This window comes from Sturnira hondurensis, unplaced genomic scaffold (genome assembly GCF_014824575.4).
Source record: "Sturnira hondurensis isolate 20B ecotype Veracruz unplaced genomic scaffold, ASM1482457v3 Scaffold0011758, whole genome shotgun sequence".
NCBI classification, from domain to species: Eukaryota; Metazoa; Chordata; class Mammalia; order Chiroptera; family Phyllostomidae; genus Sturnira; species Sturnira hondurensis.
In genome coordinates, this window is record NW_028084389.1 from 71517 (window position 1) to 81374 (window position 9858).

The 9858-nt window shown below is 53.6% G+C and overlaps 1 protein-coding gene and 1 pseudogene across 1 annotated transcript; one reads left to right on the forward strand and one right to left on the reverse strand.

The window, feature by feature from the left end:
• The first annotated feature begins 3235 nt into the window (after positions 1-3235).
• On the forward strand, positions 3236-4331 carry LOC118996831 (POU domain, class 5, transcription factor 1-like; annotated as a pseudogene).
• Positions 4332-4691: 360 nt separating this feature from the next.
• On the reverse strand, positions 4692-8583 carry LOC118996828 (PWWP domain-containing DNA repair factor 3B-like). Its single transcript, XM_037060390.1, has 2 exons — positions 8576-8583; positions 4692-7896 (listed from the first exon to the last, which is right to left on the reverse strand). The coding sequence occupies exons 1-2, from the start codon at positions 8581-8583 to the stop codon at positions 5820-5822; spliced, it is 2085 nt and encodes a 694-aa protein (XP_036916285.1). The 3' UTR covers positions 4692-5819.
• Positions 8584-9858: the final 1275 nt, after the last annotated feature.

Below are 9858 nucleotides of genomic sequence, written 5' to 3' on the forward strand. Positions count from 1 at the left end.
ATTTCATTTTGTTTTCTTCCCTCACTTATACTCAGAACTTCTCTTTTCTTTGGCCCTATTCTTTCATCTTGCTTTATCTGTACTCTGTTTCCAGTAGTTTCTCCTCAGTGGAAGTCTGTTCTGGAAGGAAATTTTAAGAGTTAACTGGCCCCAGTGTGTCCCAGCTCCTTTAGAACTTTGCAGGGATGGCAAGCCCTCCCTTACTTCTGCCATCTGGAAGACCGTGGGTTCCTGAATATAGGCCATTTCCCCTCCATCTCAGTGTGCCCAGCTGCTGACGCAAGGGCTGGCCCTGTGGAACAGAACAACTACCTGAGGTATGACTGAATAAATCATTAACAAACCCCACAGAATGTCTCAGCCCCACTCTAGGACCCATCTCCTGCAGGGGAATGCCCTGGTCCTGGAGCCCTTGCTGGCAAAAATGAAAGCGAGGACCGCAGATGTGTCCTGTCTCCTCCTCTGAGCAGGTGTGTCTTACAGAGGTGGAAGACGGTTTCATCACTAGGTCTGCTGGGGTCCTTGAGTCCCCTGCAAGAAGGGCAGGATGATGCTTGCTTGCCCCTCAGTCTCTCTCTCTGCCTCCCTCCTGCTCTCCCTTCAGGTCCTTCTTACCTTGGCAACTCCACTGCCCCTAGGCATCCCCCCCTCTTTGGGGACAGCTAGGGACCTGTAGCAGCAGGCGCTTTCCCACAGTGAGAATCCAGGGCCCCGAGATCTGGGGGCTCCCCCTCCACCCCCAGGTACCAGGGGTCGGTGCGTGCCCCTACCCGGTGTGGCTTGGTTCTTGCCCCACCTGATCCCACTCTTGTCCCTTGCAGGAGAACCTCCCAGAGGCCATTCGAGCCACTCTGCCCATGCTTCTGCTAAGCCAGGGGATTTGCCCCGTGGAGTTGTGGGCAGAGAGGGAGGGAGAGGCATGTGCATCTCTTGTCCCTCTCAGGGGCCCCTTCCCAGGTGGCTAGGCTGCTTCTGCAGCCTTCTGTCCTAGCACAGCCCCTCTCTGGGAAGGCCAGGACCCAACCTTGGAGCCAGAACTCCCACCCTGGGCAGTCTCCTTGTCAGTCAGACCCTGGGGGGGGTGTGGGAACATTAAAGAATACATGCGTGCTCCAGCCCACTGCCAGCAGGGAACGGGTCTGCTGGGGGGGCACGGGGCAGCTGGCAGGCCTGCCCTTCCTTCAGCACCATTTCGGCCCCAGGGCAGCCCTCCATCCTTGGCGGCCCACAGTGATTCTGCCTGTGTCTCCCGGGCGTGGTCCCCACTCCTCACATGTGACCTTTCTGGCGTCTTGCTTGGATGTCTGGGTTCGTCGACAAGGGGTCCAGGCAGATCTTCCATCGCTGCTGTGCCCTGGGTATTTCCGCTCTGCTCTCAACCCTGGAGCAGCCATGGCTTCTCCGCCTGGTGCCTGCTGTCTGTCCCCTTGCCTGTGCAGCATTGCCTGAGTCCAGAGACTCATGAAGAACCCCCATGCAGACCTCAGGGTTTCCTGGTCCTGCAGAGCTCTTTTCTCACGCACTTGCCCTGCACATTCCAGGCCCTTCTCAGAGAGAGAGTCACAGCCATGGCAGGGCCCACCTGGGTGCTGGTGCAATCTGGGCTGCTGACTTCAATGGGGAAAACAGTCACCTCAGCCCCTCAGTCCCACGTTACAGCAGTGCGCGACGGGAGGAGGCCCAGCCACTCTGCAAGAGTTGGGAGCCAAAGCCCAGCTCTCCTCTTTTGAGCCGCCACCACCCGGCATCTTCTCTCCAGGGCAGACATCCCATCCTCCCCTGGCTTTCTTTGGTGACTCTAGTTGGTGTCCCCTTTTGCATTCTGGTCACTCTCTTCTAGGAAATGGTTCTTGTCCTCATGCCCGCTAAAGCGTACCTGAGGCAAGATGTGACACGTTGGGTGTGGTTCAACCAGAGTCAAAGAGGGTGGGACAATGCCCCTCTTCCTGGCTCATGGCCTGTACTCCCAAGGGTTAGCGGGTACCTAATGCCCAGGGGAGGGTTCAGCGGATTCTGAGTATTTGATATTGTCGTGCTCATCGCCTTACCAAGGTCTCGGGGCTCCGCTATTTCTCTGTGAGATCCGCACGTGGGTTTGGAGACACGTAGAGGCTGTGCATGCTTTTCTCTGTGCAACCAGGTTCTCTCCCCTCACCCCAAGTCGACAGACACCCCTGATTTCACAAGTGTGGGGAAACCCGGGACTCGGATGTCAAAAACAAGCCATAAGTCCACGACTCTGATCAGTATTTCTCACTAAGAAGACAAAGTAGTGCACCCCAATCACCTCAGAAATGAGATTGCCACCTGGAGCGCAAGGTTGTGATCTCCTTTCTATGGCACCTGAAATATATCCTAAACCACACCCACTTGCTCTACTGGCTCACAACACTGTGAATTGGGAGTGAGTGAGTGAGTGAGTGGGTGAATATGGGTGAAGTGCAGCAAAAGAGATTAGCATGTAGAGACGGATATGGCTCCTTGAGAAAGCTGAAGTTCAGTGATACATTTGACGGAGAGAGAGAGAGATGAGGTCATAGCAGAACGAAAGCGTGTTGTTCCAGGGTGCAAGGTGAACATAGAACATAGAAGTGGTGTGTTTCTGAGTACTTCCCAGGACCGTGAGGGTGTCATGTGGATTGGCCCAGGCAGCATGCCCCACCAGGCTTGGTGTCTCTTAGGCAGAGGGCAAAAGCATTCTGTCAGGCCCGAAGCTTCTGCAATCTGCAAGGCCCTCTTTTAAAGTGATGAAAATGAGCATGAGAGGGAATATTTACTCAGAATGAGGAGAAAAATCATAATGACCTTTAAAAGGTGACAACTGAAACACCCAAATTCCAAAATGGACATACACTACACGTACATGTGTATATGTTACATATACATACATATGTGTGTGTTTTAGACATTCCAACTATGCAGTTGTACATTCTGGAGCAGGGTGAAGCGGAAGCTCCAGGTGAAAGATCCAGTGGCTTTGTGGTGAGTCAGGACAGCTCACTTTTGTGAATTTTACCCCCTGAAAAGATTATGTCACCGTGCAAATGCGTAACACGGGCCCATGAATGACACTTGACATCCCCGAAGAATGAAAATGCGTTGAAGATCATGTTAAAGTTTTACTGTAGTTTCTGTCACAACAGAATTTGAGAAGTAAAACAGATCTTCTAATTTTTGTTTCCAAAAAATATCTGCTGCTTTCACCAGGCCCCCGGCTTAGGGTGCCATCCTTACCATGGCAGGACACCTGGCTTCTGACTTTGCCTTCTGGTCCCCACCAGGAGGTGGAGGTGATGGGCCAGGAGGGCCAGAACCAGGTTCAGTTGACCCTTGGACCTGGCTGAGCTTCCGCGGACCGCCTGGAGGGCTGGAAATGGGGCGGGGAACTTGGCCCCGGGGCGGAGATGTGGGGGGTGGGGGTCCTCATGCCCCCCGCCATATGAGTTCTGTGGGGGCATGGCCTACTGTGGACCACAGGCTGAAGTGGGGCTGGCACCCCAAGGCGGCCCACGGAACCCCCAGCCCGAGGTCGGGGCAGGAGCCGGGGTGGCGAGCAACTCTGAAGGGGCCTCCCCCAAGCCCTGCGCTGCCCCACCTGGGGCCGTGAAGCTGGACAAGGAGAAGCTGGAGAGCCCACCCCTGGGGCAGAGGTGAGTGAGGACGTGAGAGCTCTGCAGAAAGACCTCGAGCAACTGGCCAAGCTCCTGAAGCACAGGAGGATCACCCCGGGAGATACCCAGGCTGATGTGAGGCTCCCTCTGGGTGTTCTCTTTGGGAAGGTGTCCAGCCAAACGACCATCTCCTGCTCCGAGGCTCTGCAGCTCAGTGTGAAGAACGTGTGTAAGCTGCAGCTCCTGCTGCAGAAGTGAGTGGAGGGGGCTGACCACAAGGAGAATCTGCAGGAGGTGTGCAAAGCAGAGGCCCTTGCCCAGGCCCGGAAGATAAAGCGAAGGAGTACTGAGAACCGAGTGAGGGGCAGCGTGGAGAACATGTTCCCGCAGTGCCCGAAGCCCACCCTACAGCAGATCAGCCACACTGCCCAGCAGCTCGGGCTGGAGAAGGACATGGTCCGAGTGTGGTTCTGCAACCATCGCCAGAAGGGCAAATGGTCCAGCAGTGACTCTTCTCAACCAGAGGATTCTGAGGCTTCCAGGCCTCCTCTCTCAGGGGGGCCAGTCTCCTCTCCTCTGGCACCAGGGCCCCATTTTGGTACCTCAGGCTATGTCAGCCCTCACTTCGTTAGGCTGTACTCCTCAGTCCCTTTCCCCCAGGGCGAAACCTTTCCCTCTGTGTCTGTCACCACCCTGGGCTCTCCCATGCATTCAGACTGAGGTGCCTGCCTTCCCGGGATGGGGGTGGGGGTGGGGGTGGGGGTGGGGGTAGCACGGGAAAGAACCCTGAGAGCTCTTCCAGGCCTTTGGGATTCAGCTCTTCCTTCCCGAGGGAGCTGGGAACACAGAGGGTGTGGGGGCAGGGCGTTTGGGGACCTGGTTGGAGGGAAGGTGAAGTTCAGTGATGCTCTTGACTTTAATCCCCACATCATGTATCACTGTGCTCTTAGAGGAAGAAACCCGGGACACAGTAGCAAAAGAAAAAAATGTTGTTCCGAATGCAGATGACAGAGCTTGGGCAATGGAGATGACCTTTTATTTGCATGTGTTTCACTGTATTTCAACAACAGGTACCTTTAGCCAAACAGAGACTTTTCGGAGACCCTTTTCCCAGTTCCCAGATCCGTGCCCACCTACTCCCCCGGCAGCCTGGAGCAACTTCTCGCTCCGCGTTTTACCCCATTGGAACCTGTCGGAGCCAGTGGATGAATGAGTCAGACGATAAAGCTTGCTTAGTTTGAGACGAATGACTTCTTTTCAGGGGACACAGTTCCAGAACCAAGGGCTCGATTTCCTCCAATTTGCGCCGAGGAGCCGGGCTCCTCGCAGGCAGCCTGGACTCCCAGGTCTAGAGCAGCTGGGTTCTGTATACGACGACTCCAGTTGTCCTCCACATGGGGAGAGGCGGCTGGGTGTAGAGGACCCAGTCGCTGCCAGTGGGGAAGCAGCGGGCCAGCCTGTCTGTTTTAGGACCCCATTTGGCCCTCGAAGAGGCGCTGGCCCCGTAAATGGAATGTCACGGAAACAAACAGTGAATGTTGCACAGGCTGACCAAGTGTTCACTGCACGCTGAGATGTCATTCACCCACAGGTGGGCTACATGCAGATGATCCACTCAGTTGGTCTGGGCTTCCGATGGCTTTTCCAAGAGCCATCAGACGGTAGTGATGATATGTACAAAAAGCCTCTGTCATTGGTTTCACCTCCCAGGGATTTCCCCCCCCTCCAAAGGAATAAGCACAAGCAAAGCACGGCCCACCCAGGAATTATCTTAGGAAGGACTTGAATCCTTGATATGCATGTGAAACAAATAGGATGAGCAACCCATGTGGTGTCTCTGTAAGATACATCTCAGATTTTAAAAGAGACTGGTATTAAGTACCTGGTATTAAGCCCTGTTGCCAGGGCTCTTTCGTGCAATGCCAGAGTGTGTGCCTTACGTTAAAATAGGAACTATATACAGTCAAAAGCAGTTTTATGAAAATGCCCGGACAGCCACACGTCTGAGCAAGCAGAGGGACGTGCGACTGTTGGCAATATTTTAAGAGAGTAGTTTGTGGAGAGTTTGCGAAGAAGAAATGATGATGGCCGTGCCACCCACAGATGCCACAGATGGATCCAAAACAAACTCAGCATGTGCAGGCAGCATTTCTTACTAATGATCCAAGTGAGAAGTCTCTCTGCTAAGGAGTGGGTGCAGGGGGAGAGTTATCGAGCCTTGCCCCTGACGCCCAGTCTCTTTCGTACTTTCTTCAAGATATTTTTATCGAACAGTTCCTTTTCCCGGTAATGCACCGGTGGCCCTTGCAGGTACTTTTCCTCTGCCTTCTTGTAATCTAACCCATCGAGTGCAGCGATCGAACAAATGATGGCTTCTGGCAGAAGGACTTCCAGAACAAAACTCACTTTGTCGTCTCTTGTCAGAGTCAGCGCGTTCTTGTCTATCTGCTTGTAGATCTCTTGTAAATGCCTTACCACGGCATCCAGCTGATCGTCGTCCTCCAGGTATGTCTCGACGCAGATCACATACCTGCTTGAATTCAGAAAGGACACCAGCCACCTGGACTGCTTCCTGCCCTTGACGATGTCCAGAAGATGGGAGTCAGCCCCCTTTCTCTTCACGATGAAGTCCACGAGCTTCTGGTTGTCTCGGTCCCGAGCGGCCTTCTTCCGGTCAGGGAGAATTTTCTTGCAGGGCGTCTTCCCGCCCAGGAAGCTCTCCTCCTCAGAATCTTCCAGGTCGGCGTAATTCACCTTTGGGAAATCAATCTCCAGCTCCCCCTCTTGGATGGCTTTCCTAATTGGGTAGCTGATATCGGCAGCATAGTAGTCCAAGAAAGAGCCCACGAAAGACCCACGGCCCAGGCCTTCTCTGTAGTGGGAAATCAGGGAGAAGCACCAGTTCACGCTCTGCTCGTACACTTTCCTGGCTCTCTTCATCAGTTTCTCTTTCTGTTTGCAGTCCAGGTGCTTCAGTCTCCGAAGAGGCACGCGAATGCCGCTCCGTTCGGGGAGCATGTTGGCATCAATCAAAAGCACCCTTGCGGTCCGCTCTACCTGGCTCACACTCTTCACCACTGCTGGCCAAAATGGGTGGTTTTGAAATTTAAACCAGACCACCATTCCTCTTTCGATGGGACTTGGCTCCTGTGGGAAAGCCATGCTTATCGCTTGTCCCACATCCTCGGCAACACCCTTCTTCATAGCGGTGGTGGGGTCAGTAGCCTTTGAGGCAACTGAAGGTTGAGGAGGCTTTTGCCTTTGTCTTTTCTTAGCCTCCGGTGCCCACCGTTTCCTTGGTTTGCTTGCCAAACGGCGTGAACGCCGCGGCCTCGGGCTAGGGGCACTGGAGGAATGTGCCGCGCCTGTGGGGCCTGGCTTCCAGGCCCCCTCTCCGGGGCCCTCCACATTCCGAGAGAAGGCAGAGCACTCAGAGGAGACAGCCAGGGCCTTTGGGCAGGTGCCGCACGGCGCCTTTCTCTTCCGACCTCTGGGCACGGTGACAATGGAACTGGGTGGCGGAGACAGAGACGGGGGCACACCTCCATTTTTAGCACCTGCATGGTTGTCCCTGGCTGTAGAGTGCCGGGATATAACTTTTGGCCTGCCCCTCTTTTTCTTGCCCTCCTTCTCACGGCCATCTGCTGAAAGCAATGGGAGGTCTGAGCACAGGCTGGCGCTCTCTGAGGACCTTGTCCTCATTTGCCTTGGGACAGGAGCAGCAGCTGTGCGGGCCTGTGACTTGTCACCCTCGGGGGTGTCCCCGCCCTCTGAGCGGCCCGACAGTGATCTGGGGGCCTTCCTTTTGCTAAGACATCTCGGCGAGTTCCCTCGGGGCTTTCGGTACTTTTGATGAGACTGCTTTTGTGGTCCCTTTTGAGACATCGTAGTCATCTCTGGACCATCTGATGCTCTTGGCGGACCCGAGTTGGCTCTCTCTTTCAGGATCTCCAGCGCCCGTGTAAGAGCCCTTCTGTAGGCCACTCTCTGCCCTGCTGGGAGGCTGGCCTTTGATCGGGCCACGACCGAGGAGGAAATGGACTCAATTTGAGACTCGTCTAGGACCTTCACTTCTCTGCCGTTCACTTTAACCTTTTTGCCTACTGAGAGTATTTCAACGTGTAGAGAACATCCCTTTTTCCTCTTACTTTTGGGTGAGGTTCCAGATCTGGACAAAACCCTTGCTGGCCAAAAGTGGCCCTTCCAATTGCATAAGACGTACTCGGAGTCCATTTTGACCGGGCTTGGGTGTTGGGAGGTAAGGACTGGACAGAGGTGGAGGGATCTGCCTGCCACACCCACAGCGACAGCAGGTCCCCCCTAAGGCAATGTTCTTCACCTCGTCTTGGTGCCTAGGGCTCCAGAGGATGTATGGCTTGTGTGGCCTGTTCTTCTCCACCTGAGTCTCCCAGAAATGCTGGAACGTGTGTTTCGACAGACTAAACTGGAGAATACTAGAATATGGAAAAGGAAAAGAAGAAGAGTATCAGAAAGAGCTCCTTTTGTGTAACAGACTGGAGTGGGAGGGGCAGGGCAGGATACAAGGCAAAGATACAGGATACAGGAAAAGATATGGAAGATAACAGAAGAGTTTTACAGCCCTCTGAACCCAACTTTGTGTCCTGTTTGCTACTACTGCATCATAAGGAGCGCCTGTGTGGGAGGTGCGTGTCGTGTCCCGGATCTCATTTGTGTTATCGGACATCCTGGGCCTTGTGTGCTCCTCGGGGCTCATCCTAGGGGGACGCTTCAGTGTTTCTTTTCTGGCGTGCTAGCACCGCCCTCCACAGCCAAGGAAGCCAGAGAGGACCTCCGACCTACAGGCGGTGGGTGGGTGTCAGCACAATATCATGTTGGAGAGCGTGAGCTTAGAATCCAGAGGTTCACGAAGCTCATGTGGCTGTTAGACGTATTCCCCTCCATAAGGATGGCCGCAGGCCCAGGCCACGGGCTGGGACACGCACCTCTTCATTTCTGCGTGCCGGCCCAAGTGGCTCCCCCTCCACCCCGCTCCACCTCCAAGCACCCAATCCGTGTGAAGTAGTGGCTGTAGAGTGAGGAGCAAAACCAAACACACCCTAGGTGTCAACGTGAAATAAATGGTGGCAGATGAAACGTGTAGTGAAATGGGAAAGTCTCACCGAATGCCAGGTGGACCGTGGTAAGGGGGCTTCTGTGAGCGGGGCCAGCTGATCTGCAAACTCCAACTGCTCGCCAGGCCTTGACCCTTCTCCGGGTTTCTGAAGTACACTGTTCTTCTGGGGATACAATGACACCAAATGCCGACACCCAGGACCTATGCGCCTCTGCGTTAATCTAGAAAATCCAAAAGAGACAGGAAATTAAGCCAACTAAATGGGGATTGAGTCATCATTTTCCTTTCCCCGACGCTGGAATGCATGCCCTTCTTAAACAGAAATGGTAGTTAACTCGCATTTATAATGCAGATGTCATGCTTCTTTTCTTCCTTCTTTTGCATTTGAAAATATGTGCACCTGAAGCTGCTTAGTGTGATGCTGGTCTCTCCTATTGGAAAATAGTCAGAACTGCCACTCTCACAATCGCCCTCTTCTTTCTTGGACACATAGATTCTTTCAGAGTAGCAGCGTGTGTGTGTGTGTGTGTGTGTGTGTGTGCGTGTGTGCGTGTGTGCGCGTGTGCGTGACACACAAACATGGGGTCTGTGATGTTCGTGTGTGTTGTTTTGTCGATCTAAGGAAACATTAAATGGGCTTGTAGAGAATATAAGATGTGTAGAGCAATGTATCAGGAGACCACACATCATAGACACTGGCTCTCAACATGATGGGGAATGGGCTTCCCACACATTTCCTATGCATCCATACGCACAGACCTGCACATATGACCTAGGATTGCATTTCTTCACTCAGGAGCATCGTTGGTCCCCGTTTCATGGGAGTGCCCCTTTTCACACCATTCTTGTGAATCTCTTGACAATGTGGGTCTTCCAAACTTCAAACACTTAAATCTCAGGCATCTGGCTGTGTGGAATGCAGATGCCATCATTCTCGCAACCCTCCTCTTCCCGCCCAGAAATGCCCTGTTCATGGGTTCGACTTTTCTGTGTGCACTGTACAGGTATGCACTGTAACTCACTTACAGATTTTAGCTCATCCGTGACCAGTCTCAAATGATGTTCTTCAGGACAGGAAGTATTACTCCTGCAGGAAGTGCCTGCAGGTACAGCTTTGTTCACCCATACTCATAGTATGAACTATACCGTGTC